At 37.7% G+C, this 25,382-nt stretch overlaps 2 protein-coding genes across 3 annotated transcripts in view; both read right to left on the reverse strand.

Annotated features, from left to right (window-relative positions):
* Nucleotides 1-1,585: 1,585 nt before the first annotated feature.
* abhd17c (abhydrolase domain containing 17C, depalmitoylase) lies at nucleotides 1,586-9,348 on the reverse strand. Its single transcript, XM_054771943.1, has 3 exons — nucleotides 8,555-9,348; nucleotides 6,323-6,502; nucleotides 1,586-4,870 (listed from the first exon to the last, which is right to left on the reverse strand). The coding sequence occupies exons 1-3, from the start codon at nucleotides 9,037-9,039 to the stop codon at nucleotides 4,651-4,653; spliced, it is 885 nt and encodes a 294-aa protein (XP_054627918.1). The 5' UTR covers nucleotides 9,040-9,348; the 3' UTR covers nucleotides 1,586-4,650.
* A 10,906-nt stretch (nucleotides 9,349-20,254) lies between these two features.
* arnt2 (aryl-hydrocarbon receptor nuclear translocator 2) overlaps nucleotides 20,255-25,382 on the reverse strand; it is a 68,996-nt gene continuing 63,868 nt past the window's right edge. For both annotated transcript variants that reach the window (XM_054770182.1, XM_054770183.1), the window contains 3 exons: nucleotides 23,598-23,748; nucleotides 21,769-21,914; nucleotides 20,255-21,681 (listed from right to left, as the gene is read on the reverse strand). In XM_054770182.1, coding sequence (XP_054626157.1) covers nucleotides 21,583-21,681; nucleotides 21,769-21,914; nucleotides 23,598-23,748 — 396 coding nt within the window. In that variant the 3' untranslated portion in view covers nucleotides 20,255-21,582. The remainder of the gene's footprint in view (nucleotides 21,682-21,768; nucleotides 21,915-23,597; nucleotides 23,749-25,382) is intronic.

The raw sequence follows: 25,382 nt of genomic DNA on the forward strand, positions 1-25,382 counted from the left end.
TTGAATACTGTGAAGAAATCACCATTTACTTCTCAGTTTTTGCAAAAAAAAAAAAAAAAGAAATTAGTATCACATCAAATCAATCAAAATATGGTACTTTCAAAACGATATGTCAGTCTTCAATACTTGGTTGGGAATCCCTTTGCCTTAATCACTGCCTCGATGCCACGTGGCATTGAAGCAATCAGCCTGTGGCATTGCCTGGGAGTTATGGAAGCCCAGATTTCCTTGATGCTTGCTGTCAGCTCTTCTTTGTTGTTGGGTCTGGTGCCCCTCATTTTCCTCTTGAGAATACCCCATAGGTTCTCAATGGGGTTTAGGTCCGGTGAGTTGGCTGGCCAGTCAAGCACTGTGATGGCATGGGCATCAAACCAGGTTTTGGTGCTTCTGGCGGTATGGGCAGGGGCCAGGTCCTGCTGGAAGATGAAATCTGCATCTCCATACAGATCCTCAGCAGAAGGAATCATGAAGTCCTCTAAAACATTTTGGTAGACTGTTGCGGTGACCTTGGATTTAAGAAAGCAGAGTTTACCAACACCTGCACCGGACATTGCACCCCAAATCATGACGGACTGTGGATATTTCACACTGGACCGCAGGCAGCTTGGGTTCTGTTCCTCACCCGTCTTCCTCCAAACCCTTGGACCTTGATTCCCAAATGAAAGGCACACTCTACTTTCATCGGAAAAGAGGACCTTGGACCACTGGCCAAAAGTCCAGTCCTTCTTCTCCTTGGCCCAGTGGAGACGCTTCCTACGTTGGCTCAGGTTCAGAAGTGGCTTGATTCGAGGAACCCGACAGTTGTAGCCCATCTCCCGGATGCGTCTGAATGTGGTGGTTTTTGAAGCTGTGACTCCCGCCTCATTCCACTCTTTCTAGATCTCTGCCAGATTCTTGAACCTTCCCTGTTTGATAATCCGCTGAAGCCCACGGTCATCTCTTTTTGCTGGTGCATCTTCTCCTGCCACATTTTGCCCTTCCTCTAGACTTTCCATTGACATGCTTGGACACAGCACTCTGTGAACAACCAGCCTCCTTAGCTATGAACTTTTGTGGCTTACCCATCCTATGGAGGGTATCAATGATGGTCTTCCCCAACTGAGACAATTGAACCAAACTGAAGCAATTTAATGACACCTGGGGAAGCCTGTGCAGGTGATTTGACTTTAGTAGATGATTAGTGTGTGACACTCAGTTTAAAACATTCATGCCCTGCAAAATTTGGGCTGATTTCTTCACAGTATTCTAATTTTTTGAATTCCTGTTTTCGTGGGTTTAATGAGCTGGAAGCCCAAATTATGTAAAAATAAACAAATACCTGAAATCGTTTAAATTGTGGGCCCTGAATCTATCATCTATGAAAGTTTTACTTTTTGAATGGAATTATGGAAATTAAACAACTTTTCCATGACATTCAAATTTTTTGGAAAGGGTCTGTACATACTGGAACCTCTATATATGATTTGGATCCTGTATAAATGAGAATATGAGCGTTGTGGAATTATTCCACCCTGGGAAAAAAATATTTCAAATAAGTAATTAAAAGCCCAAAACTAAAAAGGCATTTTTTTCATGCAGTCTTTATTCAATTTTAAGTGTTAAAAGACACATTGTGTTGCTTGTTTTGCAACAATTACAAAAGCATCTGTTTAAGGCATATTGCATTCTCCTTCCAGTTGCTTAATATTTGCATAATGCTGATTCCAGTGTCAGACTATGTCAGGATGGTACACAAAACAATCAAGTGTGGCTTTACTGCTACAGTGTCAACCTAGCAACATTTCAAATCTAAAACTATCAAAACAACACTTACTACTAACAGGGTGCCATCAAATCCTTTCAATTCAAGCAAATACAGCAAAGTTAAGACTAATATATTGAAGGATGGGGCAGATCCCATCCAGTATCAATATTGGGTTCCTATACCAGCATAATTTTACATATCGGAAATTTCTGATAACACCTGGTATCAGGTATTCCGTATGGAGACTGGATCGGAAGTGAAAGAAATGTGGATGGGTGCATCCCTACATATGAGAAATCACTTCCAATGACGTGATATTTTTCACACTATACATCATCACAGACATTTTGACTTCATTGTTCGACTTCATAGTGTTGTGCAGCGAGAAATGCTGTAAAAACAGCCACCAGGACAAGAAGTTACTGCTGTGTTTCTTCTGTCCTCATTGTTCATCTTCCTCTCAATAGTGTTACTTCCACATCTTTGGAGTTTCAGCCTGGAAAAGCTTCCACAGCGGCTCAGTAAGCAAGACTTTTGGAGGAAAGTATTGCAAGATGGTTGTCTTTAAGGACGGTCAGGAAGCTTACAGGGACACTTTACAATGGTTTCTGTCTTTTTCCCAGCTTTCACAGTGATTGACTGATTGGTAACTAGGGGTGTAACGGTACAGGTGTTCGGAATTGCGTTTTTCGGCGCGATACCTTCAATTTCCACGCGGTACACATGATAAGTGAAAGACAGGAAGTGTTTATGGCGTCTACTGTGTAAACAAATACAGTGCAGTCCAGCCATTGGCTGGCGGGAGTCATGGCTGGCAGTAATGCCAAGTAGAAGACAGACCTTGAAAAGACTGTTCATTCGTTTTGGGAACCCTTGGCCTAAATATGTAAAAGGGACAAAGACATGGTTCAGTAGAGATGGGGGCGGGGCTACAAGCTGGGACTATACTATACTTTACTACAAATAAAATAATCATTCACACTCTTCAAACCCTTACTGTTACACTTGCACTTTACTTAAAAAAAACGTGTTTTTATTTTAGAATTGTACAAGACTAAAGAAGTCACAATATTAAGAAAAAAATCTGGATTTTGCATCAAATAAGCGTTTTCAATTTTAAGAGATGACAGCTGTGATCTTTTGAGAAAAAGTCACAATTTTATAGGAAAAGCTTAAAATTTTAAAAGAATAAAGTGGTAAAATGAGAAGTCAAAATTGGACTAGAAAACAGTGGCAGTCGTAGAACATGAAAATGTTAGTACAGTGGTTTCAGCATTTGGATTTTGGAGTCACACAGGAGGTAGTCGTACGAAAACTTCAACTTGCTTAGGAGGTGTTCTTCATATGCAGTGAATCATTTTCATATTTGCACTTTTACACATCACAAACCAATAAGAGCTTATCACCCCGAATGCCTTCCACAGTCACGGTGCAACCAAAAATAGTACGTGTGTAACACACAGTGTAACTGTACCACACAGGCTATGCTGGTCTAGACGCTTACAAACTAATATACAAGCAATACAATAATTTATAACCCGCAAGGTATGCTGGGTAACATGTTACAGTTTTGCATGTACAGTATATTAGTGTGTAATTGTTATTTCAATACAGGCCCTGTGTGGTGCAGTCACATTGTGTGTTCCTAATTTTATTTTTGATTGCGCTGTGGTGTTTTGGTTTAATAAGCTCTGTTGATTTGTGTACGAGTGTCAGGATAGACATTTTTATGAATGTCTCAATTAGGTTTTTCGCCATTTGCGGGAAGAACACGACTTCTGTGACTAGCGGGGATCTACCGTGTTGTCACAAATCATTTCACAAGATTTTATTTATGGGAGAAATCCCCGCTTGCAGTTTTAAAAAATCATTAAAGCGGTTTTACAACCAATCTAAGCCATTTTATGTTTTGCATTTTGTGTGCAAAAGTGAACTCAACTGTCACCTTAAGACCGAGGTACGTACCGACCCTTGACAACTGCGTACCATTACACCCCTATTGCTTACTCAAAGCAAAATAGCAGCAGGTATAAGTCTGCCTAATGACTGCTAGAGTCACTGTAAGGCTCGATTTGGATCGTAAAGTGAAGGTTAAACGTGGTACATGCTCAAAAAAGTGACATGGACCTGGAATTGCGATTTAGTAAGGGAAAGGTAGCAAGCAGTCAAGCTTGGCTTTTCAGCAGCACAGGCAATATTTTCATTCCCTCTATGAGCACATTTTGAGTCCTACTAGTTTTGTTGAGGTAAGTTGACTTATTTAATATTGATCACCGACTGTATGCACCGTCTTCAAAGAGCAGCAGTCATCAAGGGCTAAAAAAAATAATAAAAAATCACAGTTGTAAAGTTGAGATATGTCGCAGCATCATTCTGATTGAACCATCTCAAAAACATATCCACTGAAGAAATAAAAACAGGAATGCTAAAAGATAAAACTCTACTGCTGTACAAATAATACAAACCTGAAAGTAGATGCACAATTCAAGTGTTTGATTAACCCTGAAGAGTAACTTCAAAAAAGAAAGGACAACGTTGCAAAATGGATTCTTCTTGTTGAGTACAAAAGAATAGAAAACTCCAGCTTGGTCGGGCAGGGATGCAACACTGAGAAGAAGCAGAGGATGAAGTTCTTAGTTGGACACGGAACATGAGGACCAAGGAAAGGAACTAAGGAAATGACTTTGGATTGAGAAGCAGCTGCTGTCGAGGCCTTAGGGCCGCGTGTCAAATTGGGTCCATGTGTACGAGCAGCGGCAAAGTTGCACGCCTGACTTGCACTTTACCAATCTCCTCTTCCAGGACACCTTCCATTCCTGCCACCAACTGTCTCCAAGGACAGACATGTGTTGACTCCAGTGCTGTCCGTGCTTGCTCAAGAAAAGGCGGGGGACTTGAACCCTGACTCAGGATGTGGGAAGCTCAAAGGAAATGAAGCGTTTGAGCCTCTCCAGATACTGTGCATAGAGTTCAATGTCATTGTGGCCTGCTCCCTCCACCCAGAGGGGCTCCACGGCACGGGGGCAGCGCTCAAACATGGCTAAGCCATGGGAGAAATCAATGACTTCATCCTCTGTGCCGTGGATCACCAGCACGGGAGATGTCACCTTGGACACCTTGTCAATACTGGAGAGACAAGAAACAAAAGAACCATGTGTCACAATATGGCACTTTTTGGAAAGCACTACACATGTTTGGAAGGTTTTGGGGGCGTTGCAAGCAAGACAGGACCATTTAAAGGGTGCTATTAGAGCCACAAAAAAATGAGCTAACAACTTTTTAACACTTTACTAAACAAAAACTGTACTTTACAAACGCTGCCATTGTACTCACAATCATTAGCATGACGGTACTACAACACTTCCTCCTTACTCGGCCCAGCCCACGCAGAGAGTCTCGCCAGGTAGGGCGAGTTGGCTCGACTTAGCAGGTTCTACCCGCTGATGGAAAACACGACTAGTGAGGCTCGTGAGAGCAGTGACCGCATTCACCCTTGAGGGCCCTCATATAAACATTATCACTTTTTTCCCCAATATTTAGTATAAATATTTTTAAAGCCCTGATATTATTCAATGGGAAAAATAAAACATGCAATACATTCCAAAAATACAGTGAAAAGTGGATATACCTGTATATAGATTAGATAAATGACGGTTGATATGAGCTGGGTGCAAGAATAAATGTGCCTCTTGTCTTTTTTCACTCAGAACCTGCACGTCATCAGTCAGCATTGTCGTGAGTCGTGCACACACACACACACACACACACACACACACACACACACACACACACACACACAGTTGCACTAGCATGGTCTACTAAACTTCCTGAGCTTCCATTCACTCACCGGAACAGAGGAGTTTCCAAGCTTTTTCGCTTAGTAGTGTCTGTGCGGCCCCTATTATAAACTACCAGCGGTTAGAGCGGCACTTTCCCGTGCGAGCTCCCCGCACCATGACACAGCAGTCCGGGCACAGTGAGGTCAACTAACGCTGTAGCTACGGCGCTGAATATCCAACGTCCAAAGTGAAAACAAACTAATGTCTGCATGGTGGTGCTGCGCTTTCTTCTTCTTGCGGGTGGCGAGAGTGTAGTGGCAACCAGCTTTGAAGTGCATTACTGCACCTACCATGTTGGAGGGTGGCCCTGAGTTATGAATGATATAGAGAAACCGGATCAGCCCCATCTCGTGGCAGAAGCCGATATTATCCGATCTTCAAAATACAGAGGATCAGCAGTCCCCAAGTAGAAGTAGAGGAATAAATTTATGCAAAACGGTGTACAATTTTATGTGTGTGAATGTTTCTAAGTAGCTTTTCAGCATTCACACAATAATATAAATAAATAAATAATAAAAAATTAGATTTCTTGAAAACATAAGTAAATGGCCCTGAACATGGTGTGTGGGTGTGTGCCTTTCTGTTACTTTCTATTAAGAAAGTTTGTGAAATGTACCTGTGGAGAAGTGATTGCTTTGTGCGTTTTTTTTTTTATGACAGTAATCCACTTACCAGGGTGTATATTTTTTGTTGCACATCACACAGAGAACACACATCAATGCATGTGAGAGAGAATCACCTGGGGAAAGCATCGAAACAGTAGGTTTTACGCGTGGCGGGGAATGCGACTCGTAGTCCCGACATGAGTGGCGAATGCAGGATGACAGCGGCACATTCATGGCGAGCGGCCAAATCGATGGTGGGCACGGTGCCAATGCTCTGACCATATAGGATGATGTTCTCAGGCGATACACCATATCTGTGTTGAAAACAAATACACAATTTTATTTCCATTTATACGCAATAAATGGCTTGTGTAATTCCTAGTTGTGTCAGATGAAAACATAAGCACCAATCAAAACACAGGGACAATATGTCGGTAGAAAGGATGACATTTAAACAAATTATGGAACAAATTGCATAAATAAATTGGCTTAATAAAGGCAAAAATCACTCAATGATATTGAAAAAAAAAAATCAAGTAAAAAAGTATTGGTATCGGTAATACTGGTCATATACAGACCTGATCAAAATCTTACGACCAGTTGAAAAATTGCTAGAATTTGCATTTTGCACATTTGGAAGTAGAGCTACAATATGCAAAAGCAAGAAGGGGGAGTGAGACAAAAAACATTTTGAAAAAGTAATTTATTGAAAACAAATCAACTGAAATAGGCTGCTAATCAGCTGATCAAAAGTTTTAGAACATCGCTCAAAAAATTAAAAAAAAAACTCTTCAAACCAGAACAAAAAATGTTCTCAGTAGGACTCAGTAATGAGTAGCTCCACCATTCTTGTTAGTCACTTCAAAAATGTGTTTGGGCATGCTTGATGTGAGTGTTTCCAGGAGGCTAGTGGGAACATTGCTCCAAGTGGTGAAGATGGCTTCACGAAGGGCATCAACTGTCTGGAACTGATGACCATTTTTATAAACTTCCCTTGCCATCCATCCCCAAATGTTCTCTATGGGATTTAAATGAGGGGAACATGCAGGATGGTCCAAAAGAGTGATGTTATTCTCCCTGAAGAAGTCCTTGGTCAAGCGAGCATTGTGAACTGCAGCGTTGTCCTGTTGAAAAACCCAGCTGTTACCACACAGACGAGGGCCCTCAGTCATGAGGGATGCCCGCTGCAACATCTGCATCCGTTTGACGACCCTGCACCATCTGAAGCTCCAGTGTTTCACTGAATAAAAAAGCACCCCAGACCATGATGGACCCCCCTCCACTGTGCCAGGTAGAAAACATCTCAGGTGGGATCTCCTTGTCATGCCAGTAACGTTGGAAGCCATCTGGACCGTCAAGGTTACATTTTTTCTCATCAGAGAATAAAACTTTTTTCCACCTTTCAATGTCCCATGTTTGATGCTCCCTGGCAAAGTCTAAACGGGCAGTTTTGTGGCGTTGAAGGAGACGAGATCTTTGAATTCGTTTTTCTTTTTTTAAAAACTTTTTCTCGCAGATTGGCACCAGTAAGGGCCTTAATTTGGGTTGCCCTTTGTCTTGATGGACAGCCAATCTGATCCTCCAACTCAGCGCAGGTGTGATTTTTTTGGGGTCTACCGCTTGACTTTTTTGTTCCATAATGCTCAGGATATTTTAAAAAAAATGTAGAATGACTGCGCCCAACCTCAGCAGCAATGGTACGCTGCGAGAGGCCTATTTCATTTTTTTTGTTGTTTAAATTACAAATTCCAAATGTATTTTGTCTCACTCAACCTTCTTGCTTTTGCATATTGTAGCTCTACTTAAAACCTCATTAAGATCCAAATGTGCAAAATGCAAATTCTAGCAATTTTTCAACTGGTCTTAAGATTTTCATCAGGAGTCTATTGACTTGGTATCAAATGGATACCAAAATGTGCAGTGTCGCCCACCCCAATGAACACCATAAGATTCTATACACAGATACAAAGTACACTGCTGTGTTTGGTTTTTTTTGGTTGTTTCATCAATGTCATTCTTGACAAATGTAAGCTATTTTTCTGAGACCCTTATTTTGTGCAGTGCAGTCAGACAGGCCGTAACCACAGCGCTTTTATTGTGAAGGCTGTAAGCCGTGAACTCGGGAGCCGCTTTATTTGCACACAGCTTTGTCCTGCCACGCAAATTACCGCCGTCAACCGCCCAGTAGACAAAACAGTAACCTTCCGGACTTGATAATATAAGTACGTTACATCCTGTGACTGTATTGACCAAAATAAGAGTCTGTTAAAAACAGCTTACAGTAACTTCTACCATAGGCCACTTGACCATTAACGTTTTACCTGATTTTCTAAATAGTGAATAGACACTTGATGGTTGGAACTCACTTGTTCGTCAAGACCTGCCAGGCCGCCTCGATGTCCGCATATAGATTGCTCTCAGAGGGCTTTCCGGTGCTGACTCCGTAGCCCGAGTAGTCGTATGAAAAGATGTTGCAGTTGATTCTGGAGCCGAGGCCGATGTAAAAACTGCACATCTGTCCCAAATCCACGGCGTTGCCGTGGGAAAACAGGAGGGTGTAGCGGCCGTTGGGAGCACTGCGCACGAACATGCAGCCCACCCGGTTACCCCGGCTGCTCCTGGTGCTGAACACCTCCACGACATCCAGCTCCCGCTGGGAGTACTGCCAGTCCGCCCGTTCGCTTAAATGTAAGCTAGGAACTCCATTACCGTCCGTATGCACAGAGTACGTAGGTTCCGGGGGAAGGAAGGCTAGTTTGGCCGCGATGCGACTGGGACAAGGCGGACAACAGAAGAGCCAACATAGTTCGCTGAGATTAAAGCCATTCATGCTTGGTCCGCGTTCGGGCATTTATGTGAAAAGCAGTTTTGTTGTTGCAGTTTTAAATTGTGGGCCATAAACAAGCTACAGCCTAGCTACCTTGAGGGGGACAGGTGGCTCCGTTCTCGGCTTCCGTGCTAACAAGCTAGCCGGTGGAGCAGACAAAAAGAAACCTCTCTTTTCCGAGGATAAAGGTTGACCATAGTTAGCTTATTAAACACAATTTTATAGCCGAAACCACAACACAAGTGAAGAATTGCTGATAAACGAATGCAAGTTATTTTCTAAATGTATCTGCTTCGTGCTGATTTAAGTAGCCCTTCGTCAAACGCGAACAAATGAACTCGTTTTCCGGTTAAACCGGATATCCGGTTTGAATGTCTAACTTTTTTTTAAATAACCGTCAATAACAATAAAGCAAAAGCAAATAACAACAACTGGAATAAAAACAACAACTTACAAAAACAATACATATAACTGCATATGAATACTATTCGCCTGTTGTATGATGATTTAAGTTAGCGTGCAAGGTGGATATCTGGTTTGGCAAAGATCATTTTATGTCAAGTCAAATAATGTAATCTGTCTACCGCAACCTCACAAACATGAAGTACATTTTTATTATTTTTTTATTTTTAATATATTTTCTTTAATGTCTGGTGTGTTTGCGTGGCCAATGCTCACCGTGTGTAGTTTGAAAAACAAAAAATCGTGAATCAGTCATGTATTATTTATAAATAAGCACAATCTCTACATATAAACAATGAACTTCTCACTTTTTATTTGTTCTCAGTGTGCTCATGTTCCTATGAAGAGTTACATTTGGATTTTAATACTCCTTTTTATGAATATTTGAATACTCCTTGTTAACACTGGTGAAGTTAAACAGTTAAAACTAAAAGCGTTAAAATAAACACAACAAAATAAAAAAAAATGGCAGTAGTAAAATCAATAATAAAAATTAAAACAACTTAACAAAAAGGACAAAACACAAGAGTAACAGTAAAAATGTCCAAATGTAATCAAACAACAAATTAAAAAGGCATAATGACAAAACAACTAAAATAAAAAATACTTAAAAAAAAGTAAAACAAACTTTTAAAAAATCCACATAAAAATAAGAACACACATTTAAACAAACAACAAATTAAAAACCCAAAACGACAAAAAACAAAAATAAAAGCAACTTTAAAGCATAGATGCACAAGAAAAAATAACGAACTAAAAACACAAAATTACAAACAACAAAACCAAAGCAGCATTAAAACATATCAACAATAAAAACAATCCATATGTAAAGGTACTGAGGATTTAGAATGACCTTTATACATGATACTCTCCACTTTTGAATCAAATGTTATTCCATTTTCTTCTTGTCAGTGAATAGAAACATGTCATAATGTATAACACACAGCATTCCTTGAATTTTTGGCTAATACCCATAACCTCCCTCAAGGAAAATGTGTAAGAGAATGTTTTTAGAGATTATAAGTGTCTAATGATGCTTCCCAGGCACGAGTACCTGCATACTTTATCTGGAAGCAAAGCCTGCTGACCGCCAGAGGCTGGATACATGCCAACCACTCAACTTCATTACTCAACGATTTTGGTGCCTTACAACAGCAGTTCAAATGTCTACTTTTGACACATGGCTCGCTCCTCCCCCTCCAAACTCTCCTTCTAGCTTGACATTCCAGAGGAACATTAGCAATAGAAGTGACTGTTGTCATTATTACAGTAGATTTGATTCATTTCTCTTCAATACGCCTCACATACTATTGAAACACATTTAACATATGTAATGTATTGCTACTCACCACTAATGACTGATAATGTAAGATGATCCATGGACACTATGGTGCGTTCAAAGACTGCTGAATAAAGGTGGAAAAACATTATCAGTGAAGCATAACGATTTAAACATGTAACTATTGTGTGGGGTGGTTTTAACAGTGGTACATGTATACCCTGGTTGTCCGAAATTTACTGAAAAACGAAAGCATGCAAGGCCCACTTTGATATTTTATAAAGATATGCTAAGAAGTTCTATACAGTCATGGATAATATTATTAGACCACCCTTGTTTCTTGTTCATTTTAATGCCTGATACAACTAAAGGTACCTTTGTTTGGACAAATGTAACTATGACAACAAAAAATAGCTCGTAAGAGTTATTTTTTTTTTGGCAGTACAATGCTATAGCTATTCATGAAAGAGCTTAAGTGATTCTGGTTATTATCAATAAAACCATGGAAGTTGCTCGATATCAGCTCTTAAATTCAATTTTTATGAGTTATATTTGTTATCATCTTATATCTGTCCAAACAAATGTGCCTTTAGTTGTACCAGGCATTAAAAAGGATCAATAAACAGAAAAACAAGGGTGGTCTCATCATTTTTTCCATGACTGTATATTTTCAGAAAAAAACTGCATCTCAGCTTTGTGATATAAGTGAAAAAGAATATTATTAGTACAAACTTCTGCCTTTTCTCTTTTTTTCCCATTTTTGCTATTGCTTTTTTTAATTTTCCAAATATTTCCTTACAAAATGAAAACAGCTAGAGTAGTTAAAATTTTAAAAAATGGAGACAAACATCAATTTACAAATTACAGACCAGTTTCCTTACTACCCCAATTTTCTAAAATTATCAAGAAGCTATTCAATAACAGGTTGGACAAATTATTAATAAGAATGAATTACTAGCAGGTAGTCAATAGGGATACAGAGCTAACATTTCAACCTCAATGGCACTGATGGAAATCACGGAGGAAATTACTAACGCTATAGACCACAGAAAGTGTGCAGCTGCAGTATTTATGGATCTCACAAAAGCCTTCGATACAATTAATCACAACATCCTCACAGCAAAATTCGAAAGGTACAGAATCAGAAGATTAGTTTTGAATTGGGTTAAAAGCTACCTAGCTAACAGGAAGCAATTTGTAAAGCTATGAGAATACACATCTGCAAGTTGAAATATTATGTGTGGCGTACCCCAGGGGTCAATACTGGGACCAAAACTGTTCAACTTGTATATCAAAGACATCTGTAAAGTGACGAAAGACTTAAAGTTGGTATTATTGATACAACTGCCTTTTGTTCTGGGGAAAGCACACAAGCGCTAATTAAAAAAAAGTTACGGATGAAATGGCCATATTAAAAAGATAGTTTGATAAAAACAGATCATCCTTGAATTTAAGTAAAACTAAAATAATTTTATTTGGTAATCGCAGAAAGAACACGTACGACCAAATACAAATAGACAGAGTGGACACTGAAAGGGTCATCGAAAATGAATCTCTGGGGATTATAATAGATTAAAAAAGTGTGTTGAAAATCTCACATCAAAAATGTACAACATAAGGTGGCGAGAAATACTTCAATATTGAACAAAGCAAAATTTGTTCTTGATCAAAAAACACTCCACACTCTTTACTGCTCTCTGGTTTTACCATATCTAACTTATTGTGTGGCGATATGGCGTAATAACTATAAAAGCTATCTTCATTCGCTAAATGTACTGCAAATGTACTGCAAAATGTACTGCAAAAAAGATCAGTGAGGATAATCCATAAAGCCGCGTATAGAGAACATACAAATCCCTTGTTTTTAAAATCACAGATATTAAAATTTGCTGATTTAGTACATTTTCAAACTGCTAAAATAACTGCTAAAATGCATAAAGTTAACAATAACCTATTACCCAAAAATGTCATACCATACTTTTCTACAAGAGAGGAGAAATATGATCTTAGGGAAACACTAAACTTAAAACACTTACATGTGAGAACAACGCCGAAAACCCACAGCATTTCAGTATGCCGAATCAAATTATGGAACGGATTGAGTAAGGAACTCAAACAAAGTACCGAGATGAGCGAATTCAGGAGTCAATACAAGCAGTTGATGTTTGCACAATAAAAGGGTGAAGAGTCTTGAACTTGTTTTGTTCTCTTTGTCTCACATTATTATTATTTATTTATTATTATACTGATTACGCTATTATATTTATTGTGGAAAAAATCGTAATAATTACATCATCATATTGTTACATTATCTTATTATTCTATGTGTTAAAAACACATATGGAATACAGGAAGTGAATAAATGTACTGCAACAGATGTAAAACGCATGCAGGGTAGAATTAAACCAGCTTTGCTTCTTCCTTTTGGACATGTGGAACTGTGAATTGAATTATGTGATGTATTCCATTGTGAATTGTATGCATGTTGAAGTAAAATTAAACCATCACCATTTCCAAATATTTCAACTTTCTTCAATAATCTTCATAAATTTTTAGTGATGTAATATTATGACTTTATATTATAACTTTTCTCCAACCTAATTTTCCAAAAATGAAAGCTTTACTTTGTTTTGTTTGTTTCTCATAATATTACAACTTTTAAAAAATACTTTATACATATCTTTTTAGATATGAACTCTATGCTACTAAAATGACATTATTTTTCCTAATTTTTCCTCATATTACGCCTCATATTACGGCAATTGCGACTTTTTAGAATATAGCTTTTTTCCCTCTTAATAGTTGATTAAATTTTCATAAAATTACAAGGTTTTTTTCCCCATTTCTGATGTTTTTTTTTTTTTTTTTCCAACTATTTCAGTTGTCTTCTTGTGCATTTTCTTCTCTGCAATTATGTTTTTATTCCCATAATATTTTGACTTTATTGTCATAACATTCAAACTTTTCCGTAACCTAATTTACCAAAAATTACAACTTTATTTTTTGTTTTGGTTTTCTTACATTATTACGACTTTTTTTAAAAAGTGTCTTTTTTCTCTAGTATTTCAACTCTGTGCTACTAAAATGACGTTATTTTTCTTCAAAACATTACGACTCTATTTTCGTCAAATTACAACATTTTCTTGTTAGATTGTTTTCTCCTGGTATTTTGATTCTATTCTGGTAAAATTACAGCTGTTTTTTTCATTTCTTGTTTTTTTAAAAATTAACTATTTCCACATTCTTCTTGTCATTTTTTTTGTAATTATGACATTACTGTATTCTAATATTTTTACTTTATTCTCATAAAATTAAAGCCTAATTTTCCAAAAATCACAACTTTATTTTTTGTTTTGTTTTTTTTCTCATCATATTACACCTTCCCAGTCCAGAGTGTACCCCGCCTGTCGTCCGAAGTCAGCTGGGATAGGCTTCAGCATACCCCCGCGACCCTAATGAGGAGAAGCGGTACAGAAAATGGATGGATGGATGGATGGATGGATGGATGGATGGATGGATGGATGGATGGATGGATGAATGGATATGACAGCTTCAAAAACATAGTATCCTTTTTCCTTAATATTTCAACTTGACATTATTCTTGTAAAATTACTGCTGTTTTTTTTTTATTTTTCTGTTTTTTTTTAGTTTTTTAGTTTCATTAATTTTTTTTTTTAGTTTTCTTGTTAAATTATATTTTTACAGTGCGCTGTGGGCCTATAAAAAACAGTTGTGGTCGCAAATGGCCCCCGGGCCGCACTTTGGACACCCCTGGTTGAAGACTTACGGTCATTTAAAAATAACATTTGAAATGTTACTCCTGACCACAGCTTCCAGCTTTGGGGAAGCCACATCCAAATGTTTCCTATCCGTCACTTATGCATCACACAAAGCTCGATAGCACAGTCTAATCTCGTAAAATTGCCACTTTTTTCTCATTAGCGTACGACTTTTGTTGTCATAATAATTTGATTTCAGTTTCATAATATTACATCTTTTATTCCATGTTTTCTTTTTTTACTTTGTTACTTGCTAAATTCGATTTTTAGAATGTGTTGTGGGACAAAAAAAATGGCCCGCAGGCCGCACTTTGGACACCCCTGATGTATGCTGTACATTGTATATATCAATTATTCCCCATTTACCATGAATGCCATGTGTTTTATCCCCCCCCAAAAAAGGCCAATTTTCTGTCAATGGAATGTGCACGTGAGCTCCACCAATCAGCATTCCACAAATGTTCCTTCACTTCTGAAAAAGATCCTGGAAGCTAGGTGGAACTCTTCTGGGCTGCAGGGGGAACTTTTTTTAAAAGTAATTTTGGTGGAAACGCAGCAGGGTTTTTTTTTTTCAAAATCCCAGGGAATTTGTAAAGTTCCTGAAAAAGTCCCTGACCTGGAAAGGAGGCTTATTTCAAAGATCAGCCGTCACTGCATGCAGGCTTTTTCTACGCTTTTTACTGTCAATCATGTGGGTGTGATTTCCTTTTTACCTCCACTACGATCTTGGTGTTGCAAGCAAAAGCAGCTTTACGTGAAACAAGACTCACGAGCTTTTATTCACAACACAAAGCAAACTCTTGAGTCACGACGGCTGAGAAGACGATCACTCCTTCTTGCAGTGTTGATTTCCTACGACGGCAACGAAGGTCCCATCAGGGCGTCGCCACGTCTTTGCTCTCATTGGCTACCGTGGAGACTCGCATTGACACGTCAAGTATGTACACTTCCTGCCCACGGAGTGTGTGTGTGTGTGTGTGTTTCGTCATGCTGACGTCCTCTGTGTTGACCTCACACATGTATGATATTTTTGATTTTGCCTTTGGGTGCTTGGCGGTGCTCTTTATGATGATTTGCCGCTAGCTCACTAGCGCCAGCGTCTCCTGTCTCAGGTGCCGACTTTCAGAATCACAGCAGACAACGTTTAAGAGCAAACAGTCCCACCATCGTGAGCAGATCTGTGGTTGGGAATTGAGAAGCTGAGGCAGGAAGCATCGCTCCTCTTCACAGGAAGTGGGGAAAAAAGCTGAGGATGTCGATACTTTTTCATCCATCCGCTTCTACTCTCTAGAGTCGCTGGAGCGAGGGAGCGAGCCAATCACAGGGCATGTAAGAACAACCATTCATACCTATGGACAATTTAGAGTCTCCAATTATCCTAACATGCATGTTTTTGGAATGTGGGAGGAAACCGGAGTACCCGGAGAAAACCCACGCACGCACGGGGAGAACATGCAAACTCCACACTGAGATGCCCAAGCGGAGATTCGAACCCAGGTCTTCCAGATGTCCTGACTGTGTGGCCAACATGCTAACCACCAGGCCGCCGTGCAGAATGATACTTTTTCACGTTTCAGGTAAACGGCACCCCCTTGGGAACACCTGCTTGTGTCTTATGCTAAACTACAAATTGTAAGGCAGCCAGGGGTGTCCAAACTTTTTCCAACTAGGGCTGCTTACGGAAAAATAAAATAAAATTAAATTAAATTAAAAAAAAGAAACAGCTTGCATGTCAGCTTGGCAGGAACGTGTTCTGCTTGCGTCACACTGTGTTGCTCTTTTTTTCCCCCCATTTTTGCTGTTATTGTTATTTTTTAACACAGTCGTCCCTCGCTTTGTCGCAGTTTGAACATCGCTCCCAAACTCCATCACGGTTTTTCCAAAAATGAATGAATGAATAAATGATCGCTGTTTCATGGTTGAATTCGTCATGGTTGACTTCCTGCCCGTGCCGTCTGTACTTCCCTGCCTCCTCCTGGGTGCCTTCTCTCTTTTGGAGCAGCTCTTTCTCCGGCTGGGGGCGGGACTACTGGGTGCACCGGCCGCTGATGAGAACCAACCCCTCTTAAACTGATGGACTGCACCTGGGAGACGCCGCACCTTCTCTTGCACCTGTTGCTAATTTGAATTCTCCTTCTATTTAGTTCAGGTGCGTGAGTCTTAGTTTTGTTGTTGCATTGTTTGCGTGCTGCACACCCGTCCATCTTGACTTCCTGCCGCTGCAATGCCGCTATTATAAAAGATACATTTTTCCTGCAATTGGTTCCAGCTTTCTGCATCCTCGGGTCATCGCCACAACGCCAGAGCCAAGACGTGACACATTACCTGCACACCTGCCTCTGCATCTGGGGTCCAGTTGTGATCCTAACGTAACACTATTTGTCAAAAATATGCCGCATATTTTTGCCTAAATTAAGCATTTTCAAGCATAACGATGTGTAAATGAACCAAAATACTAAATTATGGCCTCCATTCCAGTTGTGATTGTAGCATTCTACTTTGGTCAGTAGGTGTCAGTAATTGTTCCGGGAGACAAGCACCAGACTTACTTGCCGGAACAGAAGATTGAAATGATCTCACAACAGGCACAATAATAACATTATTATCATTATTATCGTCATCATAATAATAATAACATGGGCTACTGCTGCAGCCAGGACCACCGACAAACTAAAACTCAACTCTGAACCCCCGACGTCACTTCCTGTCCTCCACAAGGAACACATTTATAGTAACACACATGAGTCTTATTTCTAATTTTCTGTTATGTCTACCATATTGGGTAAAAGGAGTGTAAAGGTGACTATAGGGGTGTTATTTTATCTCCCGAGGTCTCTAATAATGTTAGAAAAATATATTTTCTACGCTGTAACTGTGAAAATAATCCATTTATAAAAAAAGCAATCCTACTCACGGTCAGGTCTGGAACCAATTAAGTGCAATAAATGCAGTATTACTCTACTCTTCTTTTCATGATTTTTCCCCCCTATACATTTCATTTCCGTATTTTTTCTTACTTCTCATATTAGAACTTTTTCTAATTTTCCAAAAATGGCAACTTCAGTCTTTATTTACTTTTGTTTGTCATACTGTTTATAAGTTTTATTTATTGAATATTTCAACTTTATACTTCTAAAATGAAGTTTCCCCCTGTAATATTACAAATGTATTCTTGTAAAATTATTACTTTATTCTCATAAGATTACAACTGTTTTCTCTTCATATGATGACTTTATTGTCTGACATTTTGATTTGATTTTCATAAAGTTACAGTTTTGCTCCATTTTTGCTGCAGTTTTCCCCCAAATACTTAAACTTTGTTTTAGTAATTTTTTTCTTGCCATGTTATGACCTATCCAAAAATTGCAACATAATTCTTTGTTTTGTTTGTTTCCTCATAATATTGTGTTTACATTTGTTTCTTTAATAATACAACTTTATACTTCTAAAATTACAATATCCCCCCCCCCCCCCCCCCCGTGATATTATGACTTTATTATTGTAAAATTACAGCTTTTATGCTTGTAAGATTTTTTCATATTATGACTTTATTGTCCAAATATTTTCACTTTATTCCTGGAAAATTCCTGGAAAATGCCTGCTCTGGTTTTCCATTTTTGTTGTTGTTTAATTAAATTTTCATATTTTCTTCTTCCTCTTAGTAATATTACATAATAGATAGATAGATAGTGGCAGCATTATTTAATTTTTTTTCTGATACTAATTATAATATATTTTTTTCTTCTAAAATTGTTTGTAAAATGACATCCCCCCGCCCCCATAATATCATATATATTTTATCCTTGTAAGATTGCAACTTTTTTTCTTCATATTATGACTTTATTGTCTTAATATTTTGATTTTATTCTTGTAAAATTGCAGAATTTTTGATCTTTTTTTCAAAATATTTCAACTTCCTTTTTGGAATTGTATTTTCATAATATTATGACTTTATTTTAATAGTGTTTTGATTTTATTCTTATAATATTTTAACTTTTTCAAATTTATTTACAAATTGTAATTTTAATGTTCGTTTTGTTTGTTTCCCATATTGCAACTTTTCGTCTTTTTTCTTTAATCCTACAACTTTTTTCTCTAAAATATGTCCCTCCCCCGCAAAAAACAACATAATGATGTGCAATTATGATTTTCATTCTTTTCAACTTTTTTCTCTCCATATTACATAACCTTATTGTCTTTATATTTTTAATTCTTTCTCTGAGAATTACTGCTGTTTTCCATTTTTGCTGTTTTTTTAGTTTCCAAATATTTAAAGGCTCTTTTCATAATTTTTTTCCCCAAGTAATCTGACTTTATTTACATAATATTTTGCCTTTATTATATGAATATTGTACCTTTTTTTTACACGCACATCATTAAGAAGAAGCAGCGTCCAAAGCAGCAAACCTTCTCAAGTCTTTTTCTTTTCCAGATTTTGTGTAAAGTAAATCATCTCATCCTTTGATCGATACTAGCGTGATGAGATTTTTATTCTCCAGTTTTATTGTGCATATTTTCACAAAATGGTGCTCTTTCAGTATCGCCAGCGCTGGCTCTGTATTTACATGGTATCGAATCAATACTAACACTTGTGGTATCGCCCATTCCTCCTCCTTAGGCAAGTTTATTTGTAGTGCACAATTTGTACACTTGCGCTTTAGATCACTTAGGCTTTTAAAACGTTTAAGGCTGCCAAATAACGCACGAGTTCCAAGCGTGAAGTGGACACACATGATCAATAAGAATTTATTGTCACAATTCACACGTTGTTACACAAAAATACACAATTTATACACGCCTAGAAGTCAAAGTAACAACTAACTAAATACCAACAGTTAATATTTACTCACATTGCACGCAATATTATTATTACACGTAACAATTAATAACACATAAAAATCACATTTATTTACAAAAAATGTTGATCTGAGATCTTAAGCGCAAACACTGAAGTGTGTGTGTGTGAGAATCTATCACGTAAAAGCTGGCACACTACAAAGTATTCTGAAAAGGTTTGAAATGCAGGAAGTGAAGTAGTGAGAGATGTACGACAGCAAATACACCAGTAAAGACAGTATTGATGAAGTGCACTTTATGCCTCAACTCAGCCGACTCCGCGTTTATAAAATGTTTATAAATGTTGAATTTACACACGCAATGACGACACGCTTTTTACACGGTAAGGTTGACGAGGTGACGATGACGATGACGCGTGAGGCAGATGGAGGTGAACTTGTTCAACGCTGACGTGACACTTCATCCCTCTGCTCTCTGCCAGCGACGCTTGTTTGGGTTACCAGAGGAGATCGGTCACCGTTTACAAACCTCATGCTGACGGGACGTCTCAACACTTTCTCCATGAAACGATGCCGCTGGAATGACGTCCTCATAACTATTCATGACATCATCACTACAAAATACACGTCTAATTAATAGAATATCAACAATATAACATAACATGTCATTATACTAATATAACATTTCCTACATTTTAAAATGAATGAATACATTCTACAGTCAAAATTTATTTTCAAGTATTTTTTTAATTACATAAAAATGTAAAAAAAAACCTACCTTATTCATTTATTATTGTTAAAATTGATTTTTTATTTTATTAATTTTAATACATTTCCTATTATTATTAATGAATGTACTCATTCATTTGAAAATGTATTTGACATTAAATGAATAATAATTTCAAATGTAATACATTTTAAAATCGTACTATTCATCTCTATTCATATCTCTATTCTTAGTTTTTTCGTTTCAACATTTTTATATTTTATGAATTCCAAAATACATTTTTATTTTTTTCATTTTGTCTTATTTATGTTCTATTAGTTTGACGTCTGTTTTGTAATGCTGATTATTCTTTACCTTTTTCAATCCATTGAGGGCCAAATATATTTGCAGGAACAATGAAACTAAATGAACGGCCAATACATTTGTAACTTTTATGGAGAAGTTTTCCTTCCTTCCTGAAGAGCTATGCTCCGTTTTCTGTCTGACTCATATGACACATCATAGTAAGACTTTAGTCGGGTCAATTTAAACTAAAGACATTTTTTTCCTCACAAATTTCAGACTTTTTTTTCTCTTAAATGTACAACTTTTTTCTCGTAAATTTAAGACATTATCCTCGACATCTCATGTTAGTTTTTTTTTTCCAATGTGGCCCTCATACTCCGTCGTAATTTACAGATAGTTCCTGATGAATACAAGTTATAGATATATTTTTATATATATATCACGTACATTTTTTGTGTGCATGTTTTTTTTTTGTTTTGTTTTTTTTTCTACACAGCAAATAACAATATTTTCTGTTTTCTTTTCAGTGTAGCTTTAAACTTGGCGACAATCTGATGCATGCCACATTCAATTTAATTCCAAAAAATATGCCGAGGGACAATTAAAAAAAGGAATTACTGGTTACGCAGCTTTGTTTGCTTTGTTTCCCCCCTTTGTAGGAGACGTAAAAGTGTGAAAGTACCGTGAGATGAGCGACCTCCTCTGGTAAAAGTGGACTAAGTGTCTCCCGTCTCTGCAGATTTTAAGATGTTAAGACATTTTCTGTGTCTCGATTGGCGCACTTGTGTACTTACACTGATGGACACTTGCCACCCTCAGTAGTCGCCACGTTGGCAATGTAGCGGAAGGGGAGGGGCTAACTGAAGTGGTTGCAATTCAGCATTGAAAAGGAGCGAAGAGGAGGAAGCGGGTAGAGTAATGGATTTGGGACAGCACTACACACTCAGGAACTAAGTACACAGTGTACTTATTGGAAAGTACTGACACCAGTATTCCAGGTGGCGTCCATGAGGGTGGGGGACAAGGTGTTGCACGTTGACTGAGGTAGCGTCCATCTGACTCGTCTTTCAGTGATGAGGTATGTTGACACAAGCGTATTGTCGTGTGCATGCTGGATGGGTTCAAGCCGACATTCAGATGTGAGCTGGTGGCCTCCAAGCCAAAGAAAAATGCCACATGATGGATGCAAACGCCAGTCTGCTTCCTGCAGTGAGGAGGAGGAAGAGCGACGGCGGGCTTTTACTCGGAGAAGGGCGGGAACATGCCGAGGTCGGCAAAGTCCTCAATGTTGTAGTTGGCCGTTCCCTGGGTGGGATCTCCAGCCATAGGTAGCATGTCCTGGACACACGCGGGACGCAGACGTCAGCTTCAAAGTCTCATCAGACCAATGATGTGTGTGTGTGTGTGTGTGTGTGTGTGTGTCACCTGGAAGACTTCAGTCTGGCTGGGGTTGGGGTGTGTGTGCTGCTCCCCAGGCTGTTGGGAGTGATGCTGGTTCTGCCACTGGGACCAGACTTCACTGGGTCGACCCTGAAACTGAGCTCCAGTCTGGCTGCTCTCTCCTGACACGTCTGGAATCACACAAGACTTCCTGTAGTCATTTCTCATGTCCAGTACTTTGTATGTCCGCCCATAGCCACACCAACCCTTCTTCTCGATTATTCTCTACTAATACATTTACTGTACACAAGTATGTACTAGCTGCTTGCTACTTTCATAGCCCTTTGGGTAGCTTTTAATGCACTTTTATCTTTACTTTTATATTTACATCACAGACGGTATATCTTGCTTTCCTTTTGTCTAGTGCCGCCTCACAAGAGTGGCTGGACACTTATTTTTTTCATTTTGAATATAAATAATAATAATAAAATAAATATATAATATTATATACATAACATGAATGAACACAATATATTTAAAATGTATTTTTAAATGAATAAAATACATTTATTATTTACATGAATATATATTAAAATAATTTTAACAAATTAATACATTACAAAATATATTTCATAAATATGCTTGAAATAAAAATGCATTTTTAATTGATTAATTTGTTTAAATTATTTCAAAATATATTCAAAAATCTATTTATTTTAATTAGATTGAACATTTATTTAATTTTATATTATATTTTATATTAAATGAATAATATAAAATCAAATGCAATTTTTAATGGATCAATATATGAATACGTTTAAAATTGATTTGAAATTAATAAACACAAAAATAAAAACATATTACTACATTAAAAATATGATTACGTACATTTTTAAATGACTAATTTAAATAGTTGCAATTAATTAATAAATGAATAAATTATTAATACATTAAAAAAATGAATATATTCTTATTTTAAATTTACAAATTTGCTAAAATTTTATATATATATATATATATATATATATATATATATATATATTTTTTTTTTTTTACATTTTTGTATTTTATTCATTTTAAAATAAAATGTATTGTGTTCATTAATTAAGATGGGTTTAATTTTGTATTATTATTCACATTAAATTAATATGAATATTATAATGTATTATAATATTATGTATTATTACCGTTACACTACATGCTTCCTGCTATAGTTACTGTACTTATCCAGGCACGGGCCATACGGGCCCACATGCTCTCAACCCTATAATACGCCTCTCACAGTTATTTAACACATTTTAATATTTAAGTTACCATTAAAAAACCTGATTATTTAAAATTTAAAGCAGAAAAAAGAAATCTGTGAACATGCGGGGGAGCAAACGCTGAGTCGCTACTGTACTGGGGTCCTCTGGTTTCCCCACTGTCCTACAGGACTTGAGGAAGCAGGGAAAAATTCATAACGCTTGGAGCGCCAAATGCAAAATGTACATCAAGTTAAATGGAGGACCAGAAGAAACTGCATTTTATTTGCATTTTGCAGTATATGCATTGATTTTTTTTTTTTACATTTTCCAACAATTTTCCTTCATCACTGCATACGTTACCATACATTATTCTTTTCTATCCTGTTAGAAAAAGATAATATTTAAAACACAACACAATGACAGGGAGAAAAGGAATTATGGGTTATTGTAGAGACATGGAGAAAGGGGTGGGTCAAATAAGTCCGCTTTCTTCCTACTCCTTTTTGGACATGTTGAATTGTGCAGGTGTAAACGTGTGATGTACTTTCGTCTAAGTTTGTTAAGCATGTTTCTAAACTGAAACAATCTGCCACAAAATGGGGAGAAAAGCAGACGTGGACAACTCACCAAAAGCTGTGCTGCGGTTTGTCAGTCCTGAGTAGGCGTTGCCGCTCGGAGAGGAGGTCGCTGGAGATGAGAGCGGACTGTAAGAGGCTGCATCGGTCTGGTAGCTGTGGCCCGTACCGATACCAAATGGACTGGACTGGGCTTTACTGGACTGTGGAGCAGACACACTTGCTTAGATATTTCACATACAGAAAAGTCAATGTAATACAGAGTTTCCGCTACATGTAATTGATCGTGGCGGTGTGCTACTACAAAATAAAAGCCGCCACACCTTAAAATGTTTTTGTTTTTTTAAACTTGAAAACAATTTCAAGTAATATCTTGTGTGAGTGTTTATATATATATATATATATATATATATATATATATATATATATATATATATATATATATATATATATATATATATATATATATATATATATATATATATGCATGCACTGGAATTGCATGTCTGCCTCGCTTGCACTTGACCAGTGGCCAGATACGCTACACGTCCTGTGTTGACTTTCACTTTGTTTCTTATTATCAGGAGAATAAAAAATAGCCCGTAAAATGTTATACTTGTCACATGCTAAGCCTATCTATGCCAGCGTGTGTGATCGCTCACGTTTCAATCTCATTTCACTTTCTGGCGTTTTTGTTTACATGCCTGGCTGGCGGCATCTAGCTAGCTCAGAGCTACAAGTGGCTATTACGTTCATGGGACACATCAATCATTGATTATCATCGCAACTTACATTTTTAAAGTGTCACTTAACAATGTTGCTGTCTTGTTATCATTATAATACTTATGGCTTGCCTTCAAAACACTAGTTGTGTGTCAAAGTTGCGCACCTGAAACACCTGAAAGTGTGTACAGCTTTAGACAGTGACAGTGACGCATTTGACATGCGGCTCCCAGCGCATGCTGGTAAAAAAAGAAAAAAACATGGAAGGGCAGCAGTGACATGCACCTTTCCAGCTCACGCACACCCCCACCCCCTCAGGATTAAGCAAGTACGGCAAGTGCCACCCATTGACATTTCTGTGCATTTTACTGTGGGATTAGCAAGAATAATTATGTCACACTTACATTAAAGACATTACAACGGCTGTAGAAAGTCACGGTGTAAAATCAATTATTATATTATATATACTGTATTATTGGCCACATGCTGACAAACAGAAATCGCCATCCGACCCAGTGCACTCAGATGGTAGGCAGAGCTTGCACACTAAGCTGAGAAGAGACGCTCGCGGCAGCCTCATCCTAGGTTTCTGCCCTGTATTTCAGTGGTCCCCAACCCCCGGGCCACGGCCCGGTACTGGGCCATGGGTAATTTGGTACCGGGCCGCACAGAAAGAAAAAATAATTTCCATTATTTCTTTTTTTTGTTGACGTTTTATTTTGAAAAGTGGTCAGATTCTCTCTGTTACATCAGTCTCACTTGACGCATGTCCATTGTGCGTGTGCTAACTTTATCTCATGCCGCACAGATAGACTACTACTGTATTTTTACCATTTTTCTTTTACCTATTTGGTCTCAAATGTTGATACTATGTGGGATTGCATTAGGGAAGTTTTGATGACTTATTGAGCGCTAATGTGCACATTTGTCTCAAGTTAATTCATGCTAGCACACTACCTTTTACAAAACACGTCAAAAAGCGATGTAATAATCTCTCTGGAAAAACTTGGCTGGAACTTGAACTGGTGGATGGTGGGTCGCCATTCATTTTGTGCTTTTAATTTGATGTTATTCATGTCTTAGTTTTACACAATACATAATAAATAAGATAAAT

Source organism: Dunckerocampus dactyliophorus, chromosome 3 (assembly GCF_027744805.1).
Source record: "Dunckerocampus dactyliophorus isolate RoL2022-P2 chromosome 3, RoL_Ddac_1.1, whole genome shotgun sequence".
Taxonomy (NCBI): Eukaryota; Metazoa; Chordata; class Actinopteri; order Syngnathiformes; family Syngnathidae; genus Dunckerocampus; species Dunckerocampus dactyliophorus.